The sequence below is a fragment of the Melospiza georgiana genome, chromosome 2 (assembly GCF_028018845.1).
Source record: "Melospiza georgiana isolate bMelGeo1 chromosome 2, bMelGeo1.pri, whole genome shotgun sequence".
Lineage (NCBI taxonomy): Eukaryota > Metazoa > Chordata > Aves > Passeriformes > Passerellidae > Melospiza > Melospiza georgiana.
This window is the reverse complement of record NC_080431.1, coordinates 118,702,986-118,729,401: the sequence shown is the minus strand read 5'-3', so window position 1 is coordinate 118,729,401 and position 26,416 is coordinate 118,702,986. Positions and strand designations below refer to the sequence as shown.

The following is a 26,416-nucleotide window of genomic DNA, read 5'->3' as shown; positions in this document are numbered from 1 at the left end:
TTTATGTATATATAAATAAAATATTTAGGCGACTTCTCAGACAGATTTGGGAATGATCTTACCTGAAAGACAAGATAACAGAAACAGAGACCAAAGCACTGAAAAAATAAGAATTTATTGATCCCCGTTATCAGGGAGCGAAAATACAACAGGATGGAACCAGAAGAAGAAATAAAATATATTAGTTTAATGTACAAGATAGCATGAAGAAAAGTCAAAGGTTAAAACAAGAAAAAGAACATCTAAACTCACAGGGATGTGTGAATATGTATGAACTCTTATGAATATGCATGTAATGTAACAGTAAATATAATATAATATATATATAATATATAAAAATATAGAATATATAAATATATTAAAATATAAGTATATATAAAAATAAAATATATAGAAATTACAAAATATATGAAAATGAAAGTATTTTAAAAATAAAACATAGTTTAAGTTAACCATGTGCTTTTGGCAAATAGCCAAGTACCTAGCGCTGGATTTTATCCCTTTTATCCCTTAAGAAACTTTGATAAAAATTCTAAACAGTGAGCCGTAAGTTTCTCACGTCCCCGTGCATCCCGGGGCTCTCCCGGTGCATTCCGGGTTCTCCCGACGTTTCCCGGACCTCTCCCCGTTCATCCCGAGGCTCTCCCTGTGTTTCCCAGGGCTCTCCCGGTACATCCTCGAGCTCTCCCAGTGCTTCCTGGAGCTCTCCCGGTGTTTCCCGGGGCTCTCCCGGTGCATCCCGAGGCTCTCCCGGTGCTTCCCGGGGCTCTCTCGGAGCTCTCCCGGTACATCCTGCGGCTCTCCCGGTGCATGCCGGAGCTCTCCCGGTGTTTTCCGGGGCTCTCCCAGGGCCTTCCGGGGCTCCCCTGGTGTTTCCTGGAGCTGTCCCGGTTCATCCCGGGTTCTCCCGGTGCTTTCCGGAGCTGTCTCGGTTCATCCCGGGGGCTCCCTGTGCGTCCCGGGGCTCTCCCGATGCGGAGCCGCCGTCCCCGCCCGCACCGCCAGAGGGCGCTCAGCGCCCCTGGCTGCCCGCCGGGCTGTACCATCTTCCTACGGGGGGAGGCAGGTGACGCGCTGCGGGCTGTGGCACGACAGGACAGAGGGTGACACCGGGAGAAAGGTGACAGCGACAGCGCGTGACAACGACACAGGGTGACAACGCCAGAGCCCTCGGCTTATAGGCACAGCTGGAGCCCTCCCGCACCGCGATGGCTCGGCGCTCCCTGCGCGGCGCTCGGTGGTGCGGCCCCGCTGCGGGCCTGGCGGCGCGGGCGGGGGCGGCGGCGTTCCATAGGGCCGGGCTTCCATAGGGCCGGGCTTCCATAGGCCGGGCTTCCATAGCGTCGGCTCTCCATAGGGCACATTTCCATAGGGCCGGGCTTCCATAGGGCGCATTTCCATAGGGCCGGGCTTCCATAGCGTCGGCTCTCCATAGGGCCGGGCTTCCATAGGCCGGGCTTCCATAGGGCGCATTTCCATAGGGCCGGGCTTCCCTAGGGCCGGTTCTCCATAGGGCGCGTTTCCATAGGGACTGCGGAGCCGCTCCCGCCCCGCCGCCGCCCGGTTCCCCTGTCGTCGCCGCCGGCCCCGGGAGGAGCGGGGCCCTGCGCAGGTAGGCGGCCGTGGCGGGGAGGGGACGGGAGGGGACCCGGCTGAGGGGGCAGCGCTGGCCAGGCCGGAGTGCCGGGGTCGCAGAACGGGCGGGGCTGGAAGGGGTTCGCCGTCCCCACCCGGCCGTGCCTGGAGCCGGTGACACGGGCGGGCTCGGAACGGCCCCAGCCAGGGACACCCGCGGCATTCCCGGGAACGGGCACGGCCCGAGAGCCCCGGGAGCCTCTGGACGGCGCTGCCCGGGGTGCCCAGCGTGGGGTTTGGGGGTCTGGGTGATCCTGATGGAGGTTCCCCAGCTCGGCACGTTCCGTGGTTCTCCGCCGCCTCCATGGAAGGAGCCCTTCCTCAGGCTGGGGTGAATTTCCTGGGTTAATTTCTGGCCGTCGCTCCTCGCCCTGACCGCTGAAAAGAGCCTGGCAGCATCAGTGGGGGAAGTGATAAATGATTATTTACATCGGGGCTTGCTGGGGAACTTTGTGACCTGGGTTTGGGTTGTGCGCATAAAGGTCACTAACCAAAAAGCAAGTGGGTTTTGTATGGGTCTTTAATTATTTTGTTATTACTCATTTTCCTGCCTTTGTGTCCAAGCTCAAACATTTTTATTTACCTTATTTCAATTACTGGCTTTTATCCAACCTTGCTGACATCTGGCAGCTGAGGTGCAGGAATATCAACCCACACTAAACCATCCCTGCTGTCCTGTGTGGAAATCAACCCTTTACCTGTCTTTTCACTGCAGAAATCCTGATTAAATAAATACCTTGGGAGCTGTTGTGTCCTGTGAGCAGAGCAGCTGCCTGGTTGTGAGTGACCCACACAAATCTCCTCTCCATGGAAGTGGCAGCAGCCCTGACTTGGCAGAGAGCTGCTGGAAAAACTTCCCACTCCTGCTTTGTCCTCAGCAGTGGAAACAATCCACGATTAAGATCCTTACATGAGATGAGGGAAATAGAGTTCCGTTTCTTGCCCAGTGTTTGTATCAAATTACTCCTAATTTTTGCTGACAGTATCTTGCAGCTTTTCCACTTTGTTGGGTTTTATGGGAGGATTGACTTTAATTTCTTTTTTTTTTGGAACAAGCAGAGCTGGATCCCAGATAAATGAAAATGTTATTCCCTGATTTCACTCTTTGTGCTGTGAGCAGCACTGCAAACATCCTGATAAAGACAAAATTAAATCCTCTTTGTAGCCAAACAAACCAAGCCGATCTGGCCCCGATGACATTGTGTGATAATTTTATTTTTCCATGGAGGTGGGTCTGGCTTGGCTGGCACAGAGTGGTTTTATTGGCAATGCCTCAATCCTGCTCAGGGGAGTGCAAAAGTGCCTTAAACCTGCACTTAAAATCCTTTCTGGTTTTTAATTTCATCCAGCACTTTTCTGCTTTTGAGGGTTTCTTACCAAACCTTTTCTATTGATGGAGTTAAAGTTGTTTATTACAACAAATTTAATGCTCTAAAGGACGTGGAGGATGGCTTGGGTTTGTTTTTGTGTCCTAACAGCAGGAGACTGAATGCAGATGTCCTTCAGAAATATAAAATATTTTATTGCAGAGCTGTGGTTTCATTTCTGTATCAGTGATGCAGCAGGGATTGACCTAAACCTAAACCTAAACCTAATCATATTTAAACTATTCTAGAAAAATATTTTGATGCTTTCTAACAGAACTGGGGTCAGAGGCAGCAAAGGAGAGAAGGAAGGAAGATTTTTAAGTAGGGAAAATCCAACCATGCTTGGATTCCATTGTTCTAAACCAGCTATATTTTAATTTTTAACCTAAATACTTTGCAAAACACGGAAAAATCAGGTCTGAACGGCTGATCTTTAAATATAAAAACATTTTTTAAATTGTTTATTGAACTGGAGGTAGATTATAATGCATGGCTTGGCATTTTGGCACAACACCTTGGACTTGCACTTGAGCATCTGCTGCTGCCAAGTGGAGCTGCAGGGCTCTGAGAGCTCCTTGTGCTGAGGGCTGAGAGCCCTTGAGCAGGGTTTGGCTGGGAAGTTGTGTTTGCCCAGGGAATATTCCCCATTCCAGAACTCAGGGCATGAGTTCTGAAGGCAATTCCCAACTCCTTGGAGGGAAACTTTGGGATCCTCCCTTTTGTTATTGTGTGTGGAATGAGAAAACACCTTCCCAAAAGGAAATAGGAAAAAGTGACTGAAAAAATTCCAAATTTTTCTCTTGGAAAAGTCAGTGGGGAGTCAAAATAATTTGGGAATTATTTTTAAATTTTTGTTGAAATTTTGACCTGTTACTGACCTGTTTACTGTGCTCTGAGAGCTCCTTGTGCAGGATTCCCCATGGAAATTGTGTTTGCACAGGGAATATTCCCCATTCCATGTTCCAGGAATATTCCCCATTCCAGGCTCCCCATTCCAGAACTCAGGGCATGAGTTCTGAAGGCAATTCCCAACTCCTTGGAGGGAAATTTTGGGATCCTCCCCTTTGTTATTGTGTGTGGAATGGAAAAAACACCTTCCCAAAAGGAAATAGGAAAAAGTGACTGAAAATATTCCAAATTTTCTCTTGGAAAAGTCAGTGGGGAATCAAAATTATTCTGAGAATTATTTTTAACTTTGTATTGAAATTTTAACCTGGAGCTCCTTGTGCTGAGGGCTGAGAGCCCTTGAGCAGGAATCCCCATGGAAATTGTGTTTGCACAGGGAATATTCCCCATTCCAGGCTCCAGGAATATTCCCCATTCCAGAGCACAGGGCATGAGTTCTAAATTCTCAATTTACAACTTGAGAATTGGCAATTCCCAACTCCTTGGAGGGAGATTTTGGGATCCTCCCCTTTGTTATTGTGTGTGGAATGAGAAAACACCTTCCCAAAAGGAAATAGGAAAAAGTGACTGAAAATGTGACTGAAAAATTCCAGATTTTCTCTTGAAAAAGTCAGTGGGGAGTCAAAATTAATTTGGGAATTATTTTTAACTTTGTATTGAAATTTTAACTTGTTTATTGTGCTGCCAGTGCTTGTCCATATTTATGACTTCAGCTGTGGCAGAGCTGAAATTTGGGTGATTTTTGTAACTTTTTGCCTGTCTGAGTTTTGCAGGAGGCTCCACCTTGCTATGAGCAGCCAGGATGGATCCAGAAGAGCAGGATTTGCTTGGGGATTACAGATACAGGAATTATTCTTCAGCAATTGAGAAAGCTTTGAGGAACTTTGAATCATCCAGTGAATGGGCAGACCTGATCTCTTCCCTTGGCAAGCTCAACAAGGTACAGTGTGAGGGGAATTTTTATCATTTATTTGGGATATTTGTATTGCTGTGAACTTTTCTGGCACTTCCAGCACTTGAAATAAACTAAAAATTCACTCAAGAAAAATAATGGAAGGAGCTAAGTCAGTGTTTCTTCATATAAATGTGAGAAATTCTGGTGAATTTCTCACATTTATATAAAAATAAATGTGAGCAATTGATATTAAAAAAGTGAGCAAATCTGGTGAAAGGGCTTTCCTGCAAATGGTATTTGCTGTCTTCGTGCTGCTAAGTTAATTTAACTTAATTTAATTAATTTAATTTTAATTAATTCAATTTTTGCATCAAAGAAAGCCTCACTCTAGAGCAGCTAAAAAGCTTTTCTAGAAAAGAGTTAATGCCAAGTTTTAGAATATTTTCTGAGTCAAAGCTTTTATTTAAAGGTCACATTTCCCTTGGATTTGGGGAAATTTGGTGCTTTTTGTACGACCATGGAGAGAGACAGAAATGTTGTTTTGGAACAGCAGTTCCACATTTCTGCCTTCAGTTTTTCACCATGATTCTGGCTCTCATCAGGAGCCAGATGCCTTCAAAAAGCTTTTTTCTCCAAAGGGAAAATATGAAATAATTAACGAGAGGAAAGCTTTGATCTTTTGTTTTGACCCAGATGAGCCCTGAGCACCCACCTGAGCTTTTACCCAGGTTCAGAGCTGCCCAAATCTGTGGCAGCAGAGCAGGAACCAAGGAAAAAAAAGCTCTCAGCTGATCCAGGGCCCATCTGCTGGGGTGGTTTAGGGATTTAATCTTTTTAGGAGCTTAAAAATTCCTGCAGCAAATCCTCCCCAGTGCTCATCCCTGGGTGTTGTCTGAAAAGCAGGAGGGATGTGGAGGAGAAGGGAAATAAGATGTCAGTGGCTGTGGGGGGTTCTGGAGGATTTATGGGGATTTTTGGAGGAGTTTTGAATGATTAGAGATGGGATTTTTTGAGTTAGTTTTGATGATGAGGTTTATTTCTTTGTTTTCTATACAGGTGAGTTTGGCTCACATTGTTCAGTATGGTTTAGAAGGTCACAGGACCCTTAAGTTTTAAGATTTTTAAGGAGTTATTGACTAATAAAACACTGCTAATGAGGATATTTATATTTTTGACTCAAATATTTAAATATTTTGTCTGATGGACTTGTGCTACAGTGTAAGCTGTAGCTAATTATTCTTAGCTAATTATGTTCTGACACAAACCTGCAGTGCTGCATTCTAATTTCTCTGTTTACCTTTGTAGTTACTTTTAATTTTTTCATATCTTAAACTTTAAAACTTCAAACTTTCTTTTACTTAGCTTAACTTTTCTCTGCTTGAAATACAAATTCACATTTTTGCTTCCAGCACCTCAGTTTGGGACGCTTTCCCAAGGTCTCAGATCAAATCCTGAGTTTAATTCTGAGCTTTGGCTTCCAGACCCAAAATTCTGAGTTTTTTATATTTGGGATTCCAACAATTCCCTGAACTCCTGGTGGTCTCTGACAGCCTCAAATAGAAATATTATTATAAATATTACTATAAACATTACTATAAACATTATTATACGTATTATGATAAATATTATTATAAATATTATTATAAATATTATTGTTGATTTTTATCAGGAGGTGCTTCTGCCAGGAAAACCTCAGTGCTGGAGGTGCATGAGCAGGAAGGAGATGAGTTTATAAAATCAAATTATTTTTACAATTTCCACGTGGTTTTATTAAAGATCCTGGGGGTCACCTGTGTGCAGGGATAACTGAGATTCATCCCCATGAAAATGCTGAGAAAGGCAAGGACAAAACACCAGAAATGAAGAAGTTCAGAAGTTCTTTTCCAGAGCAGTGAGAAATCAGCATTACACCACAATTTTGTCATATTTTCTGAGACTTTTTCTCCTGCAGGCACCGTTGAGACACAAACATTGTTTTATTTCCATAAAGCTCAGGGACATCACCCTCCAGGTAATCCAGGGGCTGGGAAAAGCAAAATGCAGATGTGCTTCAGAAATGTAAAATATTTTATTGCAGAGCTGTGCTTTCCTTTCTGTATCAGTGATGCAGCAGGGATTGACCTAAACCTAAACCCAAAACATTTTTAAACTGTTCTGGAAGAAGATTTTGGTGTTTTCCAACAGAACTGGGGTCAGAGGCAGCAAAGGAGAGAAGGAAGGATTTTTGAAGTAGGGAAAATCCAACCAAGCTTGCATGCCATTGTTCTAAACCAGGTGTATTTGAATTTTTAACCTAAATTCTTTGCAAATCAAAGGAAAATCAGGTCTGAACAGCTGATCTTTATAAATATAAATATTAAATATAATATTTTTAAACTGGTTTGTTGAAATAGAGGAAGATTATAATGCATGGCTTGGCATCCAACACCTTGGATTTGAATAGCAAGGATTGACCTAAACCCAAAACATTTTTAAACTGTTCTAGAAGAATATTTTGGTGTTTTCTAACAGAACTGGCGTCAGAGGTAGAAAAGGAGAGAGGAAAGGATTTTGTAAGTAGGGAAAATCCAACCCAGCTTGGATTCCATTGTTCTAAACCAGGTGTATTTGAATTTTTAACCTAAATACTTTGCAAATCACAGGGAAATCAGGTCTGAACAGCTGATCTTTAAATATAGTTTTATATAAAAGTGGTTTGTTGAACTAGAGGGAAATTATAATGCATGGCTTGGCATTTTGGCACAACACCTTGGACTTCAGCAGCAGGGATTGACCTAAACCGAAGCATATTTAAACAATTCTAGAAGAATGTAAGAATATTTTGATGTTTTCTAACAGAAATGGGGTCAGAGGTGGCAAAGGAAAGAATGAATGATCCCTTAAAATATCTTATCCCTTAAAAATGAGGTAAAAGATTGAGTTTGCCTCTCTGTTGTTCTTCATGACCTTAAAATTTATTCCAACCTCAATGATTCTACTGAGGATAAACTGGAGTTTGATTTTGAGTTCCTCTGTTGCTTCTACAGCTCAAAATTATATTTTCTGGTGATGTGTAGAACCAGGAAAGCAACATCTGAATGCTCAGTTGGCAGATCTGCAGAGATTAATTTTCTATATAATATATAATATATAATATATAATATATAATATATAATATATTATATATTATATATTATATATTATATATTATATATTATATATTATATATTATATATTATGTATTAAGTATTATATATTATGTATTACGTATTACATATTATTTATAATATATTATAATACATTATAATATATATTATGTATTATATATAATATATAATATATAATATATAATATATAATATATTATATATTATGTATTATGTATTATATATTATATATTATATATTATATATTATGTATTGTATATTATATATTACATGTTATATATTATACATTATATATTATGTATGATATATGATATATTACATATTATATATTACATATTATATATTATATTATATATTATGTATTATTTTTATTTTATATAATTATTTTATTTTATTTTATTTTATTTTATTTTATTTTATTTTATTTTATTTTATTTTAGCCTTGAAGGCAGGTGAGCTTTATGTGACGTGACATTTCATTTCACCTGGCATTGCTTTGAGGCAGGCAGAGGAATATTTGGTTTATTTTGGTTTCTTTTTTGTTCTGTGACTCATCCCTTGCCCAAAGTAGGTCAGAGGAATGTTGTCCTAAGTCTGTGTTTGTTCCTTGTTGGTGTTACGGGGAGCCTGAGCAGTGGCTGCAGTTTTACCCCTTTTTTACCCTTTTTTTTGGGCTGATTTTGGGGTTTCTGAGGTCAGGAGAGATGAATTTCCCCTTCAGAGTTAAAACCTGCAGGTGCCAGGTGTGAGCATGAGAGAATTGACAGAATTCGCTCATTTATTTCAAACCCCAAACTTAGAAGGGAAGGATTTTGGGGGTTATTTTGAATAATGTGAGTAATAGATCATGATGGGAAATGATAAACAGTGGAAAATAATATTTCTAATAAGAATGTAAATGGGCTGGTGCAAATATAGAAATATTATAGAAATATAAAGAATTAAAATATTTTAATATAAATATTATTTATATATTTGTGGCTAATATTTATACAAATATTATATTATACTATTAGAATATGGATACTATATTATAATAATAATACAAATGGGCAGATGTAAATATAGAAATATATAAATTGGAAGAATCAAAATATAATATAAATATTATATTTTACTATTTATATAATTAATATTTATATTTAACATTTATATAAAGATATACTATTAGACTATAAATATTATATTCTAATAAGAATATAAATGGGCAGATGCAAATATAAAGATATTATATCAATATAAAGAATTAAAATATTACTATATCAATATTATTTGGATAATATTTATTAAAATATTATTTATAGCTAGTATTTATATAAATATTATATTCTACTATTAGAATATAAATACTATATTCTAATAAGAATATAAATGCGCAGATGTAAACATATAAATATTATATAAATATAAAGAATTACAATATTACAATATAAATATAATTCCTATAATATTTATTAAATAATATTTATAGCTAATATTTATATAAATATTCTATATTAGAATATAAATATAAGTTAACAGACATATAAATGGGCAGATGCAAATATAAACTATTATATAAACATAAAGAATTAAAATATTATAAATATGTTCTAATATTTATAGAATTAATATTTATATCTAACATTTATATGAATATTATATTCTACTATTAGAATATAGATACTATATTCTAATAAGAATATAAACGGGCAGATGTGAATATAGAAACGTTATATAGATATGAGTGATTAAAATATGAAAATATAAATATTATATCTTAATATATATAATTAATGTTTATATGTGCCATTTATATAAATATTATATTCTCCTATTAAAAATATTCTAAAAGAATATAAATATGCAGATGCAAATATATAGATATTATATAAATATAAATAATTAAAATAATATAAATATTCTAATGTTTATATAAATAATGTTTATAGCAAATATCTATACAAATATTATATTCTACTATTAGAATATAAATATTATATTCTAATAAGAATATAAATGGGCAGGTGGATGAAACAAGCAGTAAATATGGATGTCAGTGTTTTAAAGATGTTTCAGCTGCATTTTTCAGTAAGAAATCATTTCAGACTTTGCTAAAAAAGCTGCTGGGGTGAAGGGTTATTTAAATTTTAAAATTAAATTAAAACTTTTAAACTTAAAAATAACTGCTGATTCAGTACAGGTGGGTTTGTCAATGCAATAGCTACTTTTAACATTATTTTTATATCCAAATATTATTATTTTTATATCCAAAATGCCTGGCACTGTATTCAGAGTATAAACAAATAGTAAATCTATATAAAATGTTCAGGGCTGGGGAATTTCAGGCAGTTGGAGGATAAAAATGTGTGAGTTTGGAAAAAAAACCAAATGCTCACTTTGGGGATGTGTGCTCCAGAAATATCAACTGTGGGTGGGGGCAGGAAGTGGGGAAATGGCTCCGTTGGCAACGTGAAGAACTAAAATGAGATATACTGGAATATAGTAGATATATTGGGCATAATATTAGATATGTAACATTGGATATATAATATTAGATATGTAATATAATACATAATACATAATATATATAACATATAATATATAGCATAATATATACTATATACCATATACGATATACTATATACCATATCCTATATACCATATACTATATAATATGTAATATATAATGTGTAATGTATAATAGATAATATATAATACATTATATATTATATAGTATATAGTATATATATTATTTATAATATATAATATATAATATAATATATATTATATAATATATATTATGTTATGTATTGTATATTATATATTGTATATTCATGTTATATATAACATTACATATTTTCTATATTATATATTACATATTATTAGATATCTTGGATATAATATTAGATATAATATAGAAAATATATAATATATAATATATAATATATAATATATAATATATAATATATAATATATAATATATAATATATAATATATAATATATAATATATAATATATAATATATAATATATTGGAGTAGAAAATACTGGATTTTGGTTCTGTAAGGAAATAAGGAAAGGAGTGGTTTTTGAAAATCCCTGAAATTTGGGGCGCTGAGGATTCCCAGGGAATTCCCAGAGCAGCTGGGGCTGCCCCTGGATCCCTGGCAGTGCCCAAGGCCAGCTGGGGACAGTGGGAGTTGTCCCTGCCGTGGCAAAGGCTGATCTTTAATGAATAAATAAATAAGCAAATAAATAAATAATTTTAACCTAAAAATAAAATTATACATAAGTGAAATATAAAAATAGAATAAATAAAATAAAAAATAAATTAAATGTATAAATGAAAAATAATTAAAAGAAATAAAATAAAAATATAAAAATTTAAAATAAATAAAGAAATTTTTAAAATAATTTTAATGTCCTTTCCAAGCCAATCCATTCAGGCATTTCAGTATTATTTGGTCTAAAACTGCACTTCCAAACTGCTTTTTATCTTTGGATAAAAATTTCTAAATTTATTGTATATATATATAAATAATTTAAATTTTTCTATGTAAAAATTCTTTAACATTAATTATAAATTATTTTTAGATATTTATTATATACATTTCACATTTTCAAACTTTTTATCCTTGCATTAAAATTTCTATATTTGATATAAATTTAGATATATATAAATTATTTAAACTTTCTAAATGTAAATTATTTAATATTCAATTATAAATTATTTTTTAATTTATTATATAAATTTCAAACTTTCAAACAGCTTTTTATGCTTGGATTAAAACAATATACTTATTATATAAATGTATTACATATTATAAATATATATATTAGAAATGTTTAAAATTTAATAAACAAATTATTTAGTATTAAACTACAAATTATTTTTAATTTATTATATGAATTATAAACTTTCAAAGTGCTTTTTATCCTTGGATAAAAATTTTATATTTATTACATAGATTTTTATATATTATAAATAAATTTTTATCCAGCTCCTACTTTCCTTACAACCAAATTTAAAATTCATTCTCCTATTCTAAAATTAATTCTTTTTATGGTATTTCTATAGAAGCTGGAGTTATGTTTGGAATTTTTTTAACTTGGAAAATGAATCAGTGGAAAAAAGGATCAGAGTTTCTTCTTCTCCCCCTTTTGTCACAGCCACTGTTGTTTAAACAAGAATTATTTATTATATTATTATATTAATTACTGTATTTTAGCAAGAATTATGAATTCTATTATTAGGTATTTCCTATTTGAAGATAATCTTAGAAATTGATGCTGCCTTTTCCTGGAACTCTAGTGATGGAAATAAAAATATTTCCTTGATTTGATGGAGTTTTTATCATTATTTTTAACAGATTTCTAGTGCAGAAGGAAGTAAACCAGGAACTGAGGAAATGCAAATATTCCTCTGTGCTTGTGGTTTAATTTTAGGGCACAGGTGCAAAAAATAGCAAGTTTTCCTTTTGTAGCTAATTCTGTATTTTTGTAGGACAATTTCAGAGAAATTCTGAGCATCTTTGGGTGTTAATGTTGGAGAAAAAGGTGTGGGATGGGATCTGGAGTTGATTTCACCTCCACCAGCCAAAGTTGTAATTCCAGCATTCCTGGGTCCTAATTCTTTGTTCTTTTCTGTCTTGTGGAAGCTCAGGATATTTAAAAATCCAGTTTCTCCTGTCAGGTGGAGGAGATTAGCTATCATTTTAAAATCTCTCTATTATCACCTCACTCTTATTTCAGTGAACATCTGAGATCCCTCTGCCAATGAAAGCCTTTAAAACCTTCTAAAATCCTGTGAGCTGCAGCTCTGGGCAGGCTGGGAAGAACCCAGCCAAAGTTAAAATTCCACCATTCTTGATTCGTTGTTCTTTTTCCTCTTGTGGAAGCTCAGGATATTTAAAAATCCAATTTCTCAACCTTGCTAATCCAACTTTTCCACTTTGCCTGTCAGCTGGAAGAGCTTAATTATCATTTAAAACTCTCTCTGTTATTACCTCACTCTTATCTCAGTGAACATTTGAGATCCCTCTGCCAATGAATGCCTTTCAAACCTTTTAAAATCATTGGATCTGCAATTCTGGGCAGGCTGGGAAGAACCTGAACCTTCCAGCAAAGCAGCAGGGAGGATTCTTGGGACAACCACAGCCTTTAAAAATGTTGGAATGGGGTTTTAAATCCCTGAACCTGCTGGAGATAGGTGTAGTGGGGTTTGGGCATAAAACCTTTTGTGATTTTCTAGGAATCTGCAAATGAGGTCAATTCCTTCAGCAGCCACACCAACTCAGGTGTTTTCATTTCTGTGTTACATAAAGAGAACCTGAAAGGCCAGGAACTGGCAACAGGAGGAAAAACTCTCCTAAAACCAGGCACACTAAAGAAAAGCTGCTCTTTGGTTTGCTCTTCCCTTCCAGGCAGCAAATCCAGCACCCCATTCCTGCCCATCCCATTCCTGCCCATGCCATGGCAAATTCCAAATAAAGGGAATGTGTAGGAGCACAGAGCCCTCAGCAGAAGTAGGAGCCTCCTCAAGCCAGGTCCCATAAGCTCTTAGAGGTCCATTTCACACCCAAGGTAGCTCAGCTACCTTTGGAGGCATAAAATCACCAGGATGGCTTCTGTGGCAGGGTTGGAAGCAGGAAAGTTTTAATAAAAGGCAAAATAACAAAATTCTTTGCAGAGAAAAACCCATCCAGGTGCAAGAGGCCCTCCTGCCCCTGCTAAAACACCTCACAAAAGCCATTGGTTTCTTTGTTCTCTTCTTCTTCTAGGAAATTGCTCAGGTGGGACTGTTTGGTTCCTGTCCTTAAGTTTGAGGTGAAGTCCCCCAGGCCTATGAGATGCCTTTTTCACCTAATCAAAATGAGAAACTTCTGGGCTTATTTCCTTTTTAAGGGGACAGAAATTAGTTTTGTCACTCCCTCAACAACGAGCACATTCCTACCCTCAGCCCGTGGTGTTGTCCTGCTCAGGCCACAAAATCCTTTTCCTTTTCCATTTTCCCTTTCTTTTCACATCATCCAAGGGATTATTTTGGGAAGAGATGACCCCTGCTGCAAGAAAGATGGAGAGACACAATTTCCAGGGGCTGCAGGGACACTCTGTTGGGTTTTAGTTTGAAGTTTTTGCTGCTGCTGTGGTTTTAGGTGTAGCAGCGCCACACCACACTCCCCATGTCAGAATGGGTTTTAGTTTAGATAAATATTTAGATAAATGAAGGTTTATTCCAGCAACCCCAAGGGAAATCAGGGACAAAACACAAACCACGGGGCGTGCACAAGGTTAAGAATGGGGTGGCACAAAGGGCATTACCCTGCAGTGAAGATGGGGTGGCCACCAGGGATACCACAAACAATGAGGGAACAGGGAAAGGAGAAACCAGGAGAATTTGGGACATTTGGGGACAGGAACTGGGGAGGATGATGGTGTTGTGAGGCTCCATGGGGAACTCTTCTCTTGCAGCCCAGGTGGAGACTCTGTGGTTTATTCTTCCAAGGCAAAGTCCTGGGGGTTTCTCTGAGGGCTCCAAAGGATTCCACAACTCCCCTGTTTTTTTCTTACTATGAAGACTTCAATGAGGGAACAGGGAAAGGAGAAACCAGGAGAATTTAGGACATCTGGGGAAAGGAACTGGGGTGGTTCGTGGTGTTGTGAGGCTCCATGGGGAACTCTTCTCTTTCAGCCCAGGTGGAGACTCTGTGGTTTGTCCTGAAGGTTCCAAAGGATTCCACAACTCCCCAGTTTTTTCTTACTATGAAGACTTCCCCAATGGATCTCTGCAGACACTTTAACTAAACAGGGAAACATGAGCAAAACAATAAAAACAATGATTACAACCAAAAAAAAATTCCTTTAACAAAAGGTGAAACCCATCCTGTAAACCCCCATTGTCCAAAAATTCATTGATCCAATTTGAATTCTCAACTTTTATTCTTCTACTTGCTCCCTCAAGTAGAAGTTCCTCTACTTGATCCCAGCTTGTGATGCTTGTGTGGATGGATTCTGAATGTGAGGAAAGGTTGAGGCAGCACATCCCTTCAAAGTCTCGGCAGCCATGTGTGGGAAATGGATTTGTAGGGAATTTTTCAAGTTTGACAGGAGGCTCACACAGTTTGTGCATCTGTGTGCAAACCTTGAGACAAGAAATGCTGACTGAGAAATGCCCTGGAACGGGACAGACATTGCTGAGAGAGAAATGGAGCTGGAAACAAGTTTCAAAGGATGGTTTTGTAAAAAAGACTGGATAGTTTGGGGAAATAGAACTGTGAAAGGTGAATTGTGGGACCCATGAGGGGAAATTTTAGATGTTTGGTTTTAAGGCATTTACAGCAAGGTGTGGCTAAAGCTGATAGGGCAAGAAACACTTATAGTGCATTGTAATTAGGAAATAATTAGCTTCTGATTGTGAATATAATATCTGTATTGTCTCTCCCTTCTCATGATTCTGAAAATGGAAGAAAGGTTTTTAACACCCTCTCAGTTGCCCCATCTGTGGGTGAGGAAAAGGGCATTGCCCAACACCAATGCCATGGGCAAGCAATAAAAAGTTACAGCAATAAAAAATCTGTGGCTCCTCAGTTTCGCAATGTTGTGTGCCTGGCAGTCCCAGTGTCACCAGGCAGGTCAGAGCAGGTGACATTTGCCAGTGTCCCCAGGCAGGTCACTCAGTCAGAGCAGGTGACATTCGCCAGTGTCCCCAGGCAGGTCCCTGGGTCAGAGCAGGTGACATTTGCCAGTGTCACCAAGCAGGTCCCTGGGTCACGGCAGGTGACATTTGCCCTCAGAGCTGGTGACATTTGCCAGTGTCACCAAGCAGTCCCTCAGAGCAGGTGACATTTGCCAGTGTCACCAAGCAGGTCACTCAGTCAGAGCAGGTGACATTTGCCAATGTCACCAAGCAGGGCCCTGGGTCACAGCAGGTGACATTTGCCAGTGTCACCAAGCAGGTCACTCAGAGCAGGTGACATTTGCCAGTGTCCCCAAGCAGGTCACTCAGTCAGAGCAGGTGACATTTGCCAGTGTCCCCAAGCAGTCCCTCAGTCAGGGCAGGTGACATTTGCCAGTGTCCCCAAGCAGTCCCTGGGTCAGAGCAGGTGACATTTGCCAGTGTCACCAAGCAGGTCCCTCAGTCAGAGCAGGTGACATTTGCCAGTGTCCCCAAGCAGTCCCTGGGTCAGAGCAGGTGACATTTGCCAGTGTCACCAAGCAGGTCCCTGGGTCAGGGCAGGTGACATTTGCCAGTGTCACCAAGCAGGTCCCTCAGTCAGGGCAGGTGACATTTGCCAGTGTCACCCAGCAGGTCCCTGGGTCAGAGCAGGTGACATTTGCCAGTGTCACCAAGCAGGTCATTCAGGGCAGGTGACATTTGCCAGTGTCCCCAAGCAGGTCACTCGGTCAGAGCAGGTGACATTTGCCAGTGTCACCAAGAAGGTCACTCAGGGCAGGTGACATTTGCCAGTGTCACCCAGCAGGTCCCTGGGTCACGGCAGGTGACATTTGCCAGTGTCACCCAGCAGGTCCCTCAGTCAGGGCAGGTGACATTTGCCAGTGTCACCAGGCAGTCCCTCAGAGCAGGTGACATTTGCCAGTGTCACCAAGCAGTCCCTGGGTCAGGGCAGGTGACATTTGCCAGTGTCACCAAGCAGGTCACTCAGGGCAGGTGACATTTGCCATTGTCACCAGGCAGGTCACTCAGTCAGAGCAGGTGACATTTGCCATTGTCACCAAGCAGGGCCCTGGGTCAGAGCAGGTGACATTTGCCAGTGTCCCCAAGCAGTCCCTCAGTCAGGGCAGGTGACATTTGCCAGTGTCACCAAGCAGGTCCCTCAGAGCAGGTGACATTTGCCAGTGTCACCAAGTAGTCCCTCAGAGCAGGTGACATTTGCCAGTGTCCCCAAGCAGGTCACTCAGTCAGAGCAGGTGACATTTGCCCTCAGAGCAGGTGACATTTGCCCTCGTGCTAAGCCAGCATTCCGAGTGAGACAGCTCGCCCAGACCCTCAGCTCTGCCACCCAAGGTAAAATAGTGAGACCACAACTCTCTCTTCTTTGTTCTAATTTTGAAAGTATTCCTGTGCCCCCATGATTAATTAATTAATTAATTAATTAAGACAACTGGTTTTTTTTTTCCTCTTGTGGAGAATTCTCCATAACATTAACAAGAAAAACTTCCCTCCCTTAATAAACTAAATAAAGACTATTTTAAAAGTGGTAAACTAACTGAAAATTTGAAATTTTGTTTCTTTATGTTATCTGTGAAAAAAAAAAAGAAAGATTGCAGGAGAAAAACAAGTGTTCTAAAAGGTTTATTTTAATTCTTACTACTTTTTTTTCTTTTAGCTACTGTTAATAAAATTTTCTTTATACCTGTTTAAAGTTTTAAACCTACTTTACCTTTCTCCTAATCCTATCTTCCTACCTCACAACAAAAAATAAGAACTAATTGTTAATTATTATAAGAACTAATTGCTAATTATATAATAAGAACTAATGGCTAATTAACCAACACCAAAACACACCACACTCTTTAATACCTTAAACCAAAAAATCTTAAAATGAAAGAAATCTTAAATTAACAAACCAAAACCACTATGCAAAATTATTTCCACCCAGTTTCAAAGTAAAACCACCACATTTGCTGTCACAATTTCCCTCAAATTCAGTGTATGATCTCTTTTGGTGTGCCAGTTATCAGGGAAAAGTGGAAATTTTGAATAGGATGGGATTGGGAAGGAATTCCTGGCTGGGAGGGTGCCCAGAGAATCTGGGGATCCCTGGAAGTGCCCAAGGGGATTTGGGATGGGATTTGGAGCACCCTGGGATGGTGGAAGGTTCCCTTCCAAATAATTCCCTGATTCGAAATATTCAGTTTATCATTAAATATCGTTATCCCTGATGTTTGGAGAAGGGAGTTCTTATTCCCTTCAAATCCTTAGGAAATGTTGGAGCCAAAGCTGAGGTGCCATTATTGCCGATGCTCTGTGGAATAAGCAGTGAATATTTCCATTTTCTGCCTGGTTGATATTTCAGTATTGGAATATTAAGATGGTATTTGTTCAGTCTGAACACTGAGAGGGCAAAATATTTACTGTTAGAATCCAGAATAAAAAAAAACTTTCAGAATTTTGAGCCTGTAAACCGAAACTTAGAATTAAACACAAGATTTAATCTGAAACCTTGGAAAAGGCTTCCAAACTTAGGTGCTAAAAGTGAAAATGTAAATTTATAATTTAGAACAAAAACATGTTAAACTAAGTAAAAAAAAGTTTAGAGTTTTAAAGTCTAAAATATAGAAAAAATAACTACAAAAGTAGATACAGAATTTGAAATACAATACTATGAGTTGATGTGTTATAGATAACTAAGAAAACTTATACTGTAGCATAAGTCCATAAAACAAAATATTTCAAAATTAGGTCAAAAACATAAATATCCTTGTTAACAGTGTTTTAACTCCTAAAAAGTCTTATAACTAAAAGTCTTGTAACCTTCTAAACCATACTATAACAATCTTAAGCCAAACTCACTCTTCCTACCTATGTAAAAAATAAAAAAACCCAAAACACATCATCAAAAACAATTTAAAAATCCCATCTTAAATTCCTTCCAAAACTCCCCACAAATAAATGATCACAATTTACCACTGGCCTGCTTTTTTGCAATTATCTCCTTTTCTATCTCTAAATATGCAGAGAGGGTGTGGGCAAATAGAAGCCAAGCAATATAAATAGAAAGTGTCAAAGTCCAGCTTTCCAGAAATCTTCACAGTTAAGGAAGGAATCCTTAACTCTTAAGGATTTCAATGTTGAAATAATATTCTTCATGTGCCACAGGAGTAAAAGCCCCAAATATAAATATACAAATATAAGAGGTATAAAAAAGTAACTCCACAAATATGTGAAATAATGGTTTATTGTTGGATTCTGGTTTTTATCATCCATTAAATGCAGCTCTGCTGTGGGGAGAGGAGGGGGGGATGGAGTGGCTCTGAGTGACATCTGCGTGTCTGCCAGGATGGGCTGATTTTCTGTTTGCTGTTGTTGTAAATTCCCAACCTTTTTTTTCTTCTTGGGTAAATTTCCTGCCAGCTGCTCCCTCTAAAAGGGTTTTATCTCCTCCCCTTCCTGCTGAGGAGGGCTCAGGGTAAAGTCACCTGCTGTAGGTTCATGCCAGGAATGGTTATTCCACTTCCTGCTGCTTTTCCAAGCAAAACAGAACCGCCTCAATTTGAAAAGGATTCCATAGGATAAAACCATGGGATTCCATAGGATAAAACCACGATTTCATTTGGGAAGAGACAAGAATTTGCCTGATCCTGAAAATATCCCAGATGTCCACAGGCTCTGGAACATCTGTGCTGGTTTTCAGCTTTGTTTTTCTGCCTCTGTCGAGGTCAGGGTTGAAGGAACTTCAGACCACAGGTCATATTCAGGCTCAAGTGTTTATTTCTTATTTATGTTACAGTCTCACAGCAGTGAGTTCTGCAATATGTCCTTAGCAAGGCACAAAATGGCTCACTGTCTTTCTCTCCAAGGCCTTTTAAAGATAAACTGTCCAATTAAGAAATGACACCTCAATTATTTTCACTTTTAATTCAATACCCAACCACCTGTGCCCGCAATGGGGACTTTTTTATCCAATGACACAAAACCACCCAAACCCATGGAGAAGGAGGGGAAGGAGAAGGAGAAGGAGAAGGAGAAGAAGAAGGAGAAGGAGAAGGAGAAGGAGAAGGAGGAGGAGGAGGAGGAGGAGGAGGAGGAGGAGGAGGAGGAGGAGGAGAAGGAGAAGGAGAAGGAGAAGGAGAAGGAGAAGGAGAAGGAGAAGGAGAAGGAGAAGGAGAAGGAGAAGGAGAAGGAGAAGGAGAAGGAGAAGGAGAAGGAGGAGGAGAAGGAGAAGGAGAAGGAGAAGGGGAAGGAGCAGCCTCCACCCCAAAACCTCCATCTTGCTTTCTATCTATTCCTGTATTCTAAACCCTTCAACTCTGAGTTTCCCACCCTGTGATATCACACACTTCTATTCAATCTCCACACCCACAATCCCAGCTCTGTCATTCCATTCTGGAAGCTTCTCCAGGCCCTCAGGTCAGTGCAGTGTCCTCTGGGGGTCAGTGCCTGGCAGCACAGAAAGTCTGGAATTCTCAGCACCCAGAACTCCAACAGATCTGTTTGTGTTTGTCCATTGAGCAAAGCCTGCGGTGCCCTTGACTTCCAAATTTTCTTTTTGATTGTCTGTGACTTGAAGAGAAAACTGATTTATTTCCCTACTGAAACGCTCTGGTGGCTCAAGGAAAGGAATTCCCTTTCCCAATAAGGGCTTTTTCCTAAAACCTCTCCCAGCATCAAAACTTATTTAAATATTTCCTGTCCTAAACATCTTTTACTTGCACATGAATGCAGTGAGTTATCCAGCCCAGTGAACGTAGCCACAGAGAATTCCAGAGCAGAGGCTTTTATCCCATTTCATCATCTCTGCTTTGGCTGGAAAGTTCGTTCTTTTTTGTTTCAGATATTGTTTACTAGAAAAATTTATTGGAAAAAAATTATTAAAGAATTATTTATTGGCAAAATTTGTTCCCTGTGAGGGAGGGGAGGCCCTGGCCCAGGTTTCCCAGGGAAGCTGTGGGCTCCTCAGCCGTGGAAGTGCCCAAGGCCAGGTTGGCCAGGGCTGGGAGCAGCCTGGGACAGTGGAAGGTGCTGGAACAAGATGAGCTTTGAGGTCCCTTCCAACCCGTTCCATGATTCCATCCATGAATGGAGAACTTAGGAGGAAAGAGAAATCTTAAATTCTTTCTTTATTCCCTAAAAGCTGAGATGCTCTTCTTGTCACTTCCCTTTTCCCCTGGAGATGAGATAATGGGACACCTTGTCCCAGTCCTGTTCCTTTTCCCTCCTCTGAGCAGACTCACACCAGGCATTTCCAATTTTTCCATGGCTGATCCCAAATAAAAACTCAGCTTCAGAGTTCTGCTGCAACAAAATGCAATTAGGAGTTCAAACTCTTCCCAATATTCTCCTCAAGCTTTAATAAACAGCCATTAGATGTTTTATATTCCACATTGTAACTATTTGTTCTCCTTTCTCCTCACCTTGAATAAACAACTATTAGATATTTTATATTTCACTTTATAACTCTTCTCCTTTCTCCTCAAGCTTCAATAAACAGCCATTAGATATTTTATATTTCATTTTTTCAATTTTTTCCCACTTTTTCCCCACTCTTTCTTCTCCTCTCCTTTCTCCCAAACCTTTAATAAACAGCCATTAAACATTTTATATTTCTCATTACAACTCTTCTCCTCTCCTTTCTCCTCAAGCTTTAATAAACAGCCATTGGGTATTTTATATTTCTCATTATAACTCTTTCTTCTCTTCTCCTTTCTCCTCAAGCTTTAATAAACAGCCATTAGGTATTTTTATATTTCACTTTTTCACTCAATTTTTCACTTTTTTTTTTCCTCTTTCTTTTCCTCTCCTTTCTCCTCAACCTTTAATAAACAGCTACTAGAAATTTTATATTTCATTTTATAACTCTTTCTTCTCCTCTCCTTTTTTCTCAACATTTAATAAACATTTGATATTTTATATTTCTCATTATATCTATTTGTTCTCCTTTCTCCTCAACCTATAATAAACAGCCATTTGATATTTTATTTTTTACTTTATAACTATTTCTTCTCCTCTCTCAAGCTTTAATAAACATCCATTAGATATTTTATATTTCACTTTTTCACTTTTTTTTAAACTTTTTTTCCACTTTTTCTTCTCCTCTCCTTTCTCCTCAGCCTTTAATAAACAGCCATGAGATATTTTATCTTTCACTTTTTTCACTCTTTCTTCTCCTCTCCTTTCTCGTCAACCTTTAATAAACAGCCATTAGACATTTTATATTTCTCATTATAACTCTTCTCCTCTCTCCTCAAGCAGTAATAAAAAGCCATTAGATATTTTATATTTCACATTATAACTCTTCTCCTCAAGCTTTGATAAACACCCATTAGATATTTTATATTTCACTTTTTCACTCTTTTTTCACTTTTTTTTCACTCTTTCTTCTCCACTTATTTCTCCTCAACCTTTAATAAACACATATTAGATATTTTATATTTCTCATTACAACCATTTCTTCTCCTCTCCCTTCTCTTTAACCTTTAATAAACAGCTATTAGATATTTTATATTTCACTTTATAACCCTTCTCCTTTCTCCACAAGCTTTAATAAACAGCCATTTGATATTTTATATTTCACTTTTACACTCTTCTTTTCACTTTTTTTACTCTTCTTCTCCTTTCTCCTCAACATTTAATAAAAAGCTAGTAGATATTTTATATTTCAAAATATAACTATTTCTTCTCCTCAGGCTTTAATAAACAGCCATTAGATATTTTGTATTTCACTTTATAACTATTTCTTCTCCTTTCTCCTCAGGCTTTAATAAACAGCCATTTGATATTTTATATTTCACTTTTTCACTCTTTTTTCCCTTTTTTTTTCCACTTTTTCCTCTCCTTTCTCCTCAACATTTAACAAACAGCCATTAGATATTTTCTGTTTCACTTTATAACTCTTTCTTCTCCTCTCCTTTTTTCTCAACACTTAATAAACATTTGATATTTTATATTTCTCATTATAACTATTTGTTCTCCTTTCTCCTCAGGCTTTAATAAACATCCATTAGATATTTTATATTTCACTTTTTCACTCTTTTTTCCATTTTTTTTTCACTTTTTCCTCTCCTTTCTCCTCAACATTTAATAAACAACCATTAGATATTTTCTGTTTCACTTTATAACTCTTTCTTCTCCTCTCCTCTCTCCCCAGGCTCTGCAGAGTAACCTGAAGTATTCTCTGCTGCCCAGAAGATTGATCATCAGTAAAAGATTATCCCAGTGCTTGCACCCAGCCCTGCCCAGTGGGGTGCACTTAAAGGCTTTAGAAACCTATGAAATAATCTTTAAAATCATTGGCACAAAATGGCTTGCCAAGGATTTATTCCTGTACAGGTAATTTGAATATTTTTTTCTAATGCACAAAACAGCTCACTCAGAATTCTTTTCGTACATGTCATTTTAATTTATTTTTTTTTAAGGCATAACCGTCTCAATCTATTTAAATTAACTCTCATTTTGTCTTTTTTTTTTAATTAAAGCTCTGGTTTGTTCCCTCTGCTGGCAAATGCAGCCATGTCAGTGAGACCTGTTCTCCTGGGCTTGTATGAGAAATATTTTCTTCCTCTCCAAAAATCCCTCCTGCCTGGTCTCCAGGCCTTTGTCATTGGGCTGCTGCCTGGCCTGGAAGAAGGATCAGAAATTTATGACAGGTAATATTAATTATTCCATATTCATTGAAGCATTATCCAGTGTTTGATTTTCTAGGGAGTTCTCAAAAAAATTCTATCAGATTTCTATAAACAAAAGAGCTTCTAAAGGGGGATGAAGGGTGGGACCTGGAAAAATACTGAAATAAAAAATCCCTTTCCTCTCTGTTTTCATCCCAGGAGGAGGAAAAAAGAGGAAAAGGAGGGTTAAAAAAAAAAAAAAAAGAGGAAAAGGAGGGTTAAAAATAGAAATGCTGAGAGAAAAAAATAAAAAAATTCTTAAAGCTCCTCTGACTCCTAAATAATTCACCTGTCTCCCAAACCACTGCTCTGGAGATAAATTCTGTTTGAATTCTGTAACATGAGAGAGCAGCTGAATTCTGTCCAATATTTCTGTATCATCTGGCAAAAATATGGAGCAGGGAATTAATGGGAATTAAAAATTAAATTCCAAGATCTGACCTCTGGTTTTACACCTTTTCCCCCATTTTTCATGGCATTATTTTTCTCTTTGAACAAACAGAATCTGACATGTATTTCATAAATCTTGGGAAATATTTATGTCAAAATTAATTTGTTTTTTTTTTTTTAAATACCAATTTACATGAGGGAGTTTTTCTTTTGTTTACTCATTGCAATGATTCTGTGCAAGAATATCTTGTCAGAAGCTGTGTCAGGTTAATTTTCAATTCTTTTTCATGAGAGGTTCTCTGCTGAGTGTTCTCAGAACATTCAATATTGAGAACTAAAATTAATCCATCTCCTGCTGTTCCTGAAAGAGAACAAAGTGCTGAGGTTGTGCTTCAGCCCAGACACCATTTCCAGCTCCAAATTTCCCTGACTTTGTGCACTCACACAGAAAATGGCAGAGGAAAACTGCTTTGAGGGATTTTTTTATAAAGAAATGGGAAAAAATCCATCACACTGGGAGGTGTTTCCTCTTCTAAGCTGGGATTTTCCTCTTTTGTCAACCTTGCATTCCTCATGTGAGGTTTTAATTCCTCCTTTATGGTAAAATACCAAAGTGTTCCAGAGCAGGGACTGTGCTGCAGCCCCAGGATTTTCTGTGGGATGGTCTGGAATTCATTCCAGGGTGTCCTGTGTGCAATTTGTTGTTTTATCTCATGGAACCCTGGAATGGTTTGGGTTGGAGGGACCTCAAATCCCATCCAGTGGCACCCCTGCCATGGCAGGGACACCTCCCACTGTCCCAGGCTGCTCCAAGTCCTGTCCAGCCTGGCCTTGGGCACTGCCAGGGATCCAGGGAATTTCACATCTCTTGTTTTTCTTCATCCAGTGCCTTAAAAATTGACCCTGTTGGTTTGAAAGTAGGAATTTTTAGGATTTTTTAGGATAACCTCCAGCTCCCAGACTGATAAAATTTGCTTTCAGTCTTAAATGACTTCCAATTTAGCTTTTCACACCTCTGGCAATCAACATTCTGCAATCACAGGTGCTGCAGTTGTTTGGTCAGAGCTGAATATTTGCAGATATTTCCTGGAGAACTTTCCAGTGTGTGAACAGAGACCTTTTTTTAATGACAAAGAATTGAGGGGGTTTGATTCTTTTGTACAATGAGATTCATCCATCACCACCTGGGATAGGGGAAGGTTCCCTGCCCATGGCAGGGGGTGGAATGAGATGATTTTTGGCTCCCTTCCAACCCAAAGATTCTGTGATAAAGGGAAATATTGACAACACAAAGCTGCAAAACATCAAATAAATGATATCAACTCTATATAATTCCATTTCTGTGTATAAAATCAGCTAACAAAGGGGTTTTTTCTCTGCCTGGGTACAGAACAGATGCTCTGCTGGTGAAGCTGTCCCTGCTGATGGGCCAGGAGGTGTTTTATGGAGCCCTCTGGGGCAGTGTCCTGGGCAGCCCCTCCATCAGGCTCCCTGCTTCCCTCTTCGTTGTCAGCCACATCAACAGGGAGCTCTCTGGCAAACAGCAGAAATTCATGCTTGGCACTGATTATAAACTCACTGTAAGTTCATTTCACACCCTTGTGTGGGTTTGGAAAGCCAGGGGTCTGCTAAGGAGGGCAGGAGTCTCATTTGAAATGGAAAATGTAAACCCTCTCCTCCAAATTATTGTAATTTTGAAATTAAGGGGCTCTCAGGTAAAGATATGGGAATAGGAATAAAAGTTTTTTATTAGGGAAAAAATTAAAAGAAAACAGAAAAATAAGAATGCAGTAATGCAAAGCTGCAATGCCAGAGTGAGAACAGGCCCTGACACGCTGTGGGTCAGGGTGGTGGCAGCAGTGCCATTAAATTATTATAATTTTGAAATTAAGGGGCTCTCAGGCAAAAATATGGGAATGGGAATAACAGTTCTTTACTAGGAATGAAAAAAATAAATAAAGATAAAAATAAGAATGCAGCAATACACAACAAACCACTGCCAGAGTGAGAGCATGCCCTGTCCCCTGTGTGTCAGGGCGGTGTCCCAGCCCCATCCCAGGGGGGCTCAGCCCTCCTGCAGTGCCAGCTGTGGCTCTGCTGCAGCAGGGATCCTGCACAAGGGGGGAGTTTTCCTCTGCAGCTCCAGGGGAAGAGGCAGCTGCTCCTCTGGCAATGCAGGGGGCAAAGGCTGCTCTGCTGTCCCAGCACCTCAGATTGGATCCAGGCAGGAATGCTTGGCTCCTCCCCTGGGCGGAGCATCTCCCCATGGGATGCTGGGATTGGATCAGCCCTGCAGGGACACTCAGTGGCCATGGACAGCAGAGATCTCCTGGAGGGAGGGTTGGCTGTGGGAGAGAGAAAGGAAAAACTGCCCAGGAACAGCAGAGAACTGCCCCAGCTCTGACAGATGGGGACAGAACACACACCTCCAGCCACATCTTGTAACCCAAGACAACCCCATAACCCCAGCCTTGTCTGGATTAAATTAGGATGCCATGCAATTAAAAATATTTTGAGACTAAAAGGTCCATGCTCTGAAATTGCTCCATCCATTTCATTTGAAGAGCAGCTTTTCTGGTTTTCAGTGTTTAATGTGCAGTTCCCAAAGTGTTTGCTGTTCTGAGGTTTTGTCTTTTTGTTTTTCCAGTGAAATGGAAATCTTCTGTAGGCAGTAATTTGTGTTGAGTGATGGAATAAGTGTAAGGCTAATTAGAGTAATATCTGCATTTTGGGAGGTTTCACATCTTGTAAC

The 26,416-nt window shown here is 38.6% G+C and overlaps 1 protein-coding gene across 2 annotated transcripts in view; it reads left to right on the top strand.

Annotated features, from left to right (window-relative positions):
• Positions 1-1,090: 1,090 nt before the first annotated feature.
• Positions 1,091-26,416, top strand: part of DOP1B (DOP1 leucine zipper like protein B) — a 61,444-nt gene continuing 36,118 nt past the window's right edge. The window contains exons 1-6 of one of the 2 annotated variants that reach the window (XM_058019214.1): positions 1,091-1,120; positions 1,529-1,612; positions 4,682-4,848; positions 22,758-22,939; positions 23,086-23,256; positions 25,055-25,244. In XM_058019214.1, the coding sequence (XP_057875197.1) occupies positions 4,711-4,848; positions 22,758-22,939; positions 23,086-23,256; positions 25,055-25,244 (681 nt within the window). In that variant the 5' untranslated portion in view covers positions 1,091-1,120; positions 1,529-1,612; positions 4,682-4,710. Of the gene's footprint in view, positions 1,121-1,310; positions 1,613-4,681; positions 4,849-22,757; positions 22,940-23,085; positions 23,257-25,054; positions 25,245-26,416 lie in introns of those variants that run through there. The other variant, XM_058019212.1, reaches the window with a different exon arrangement.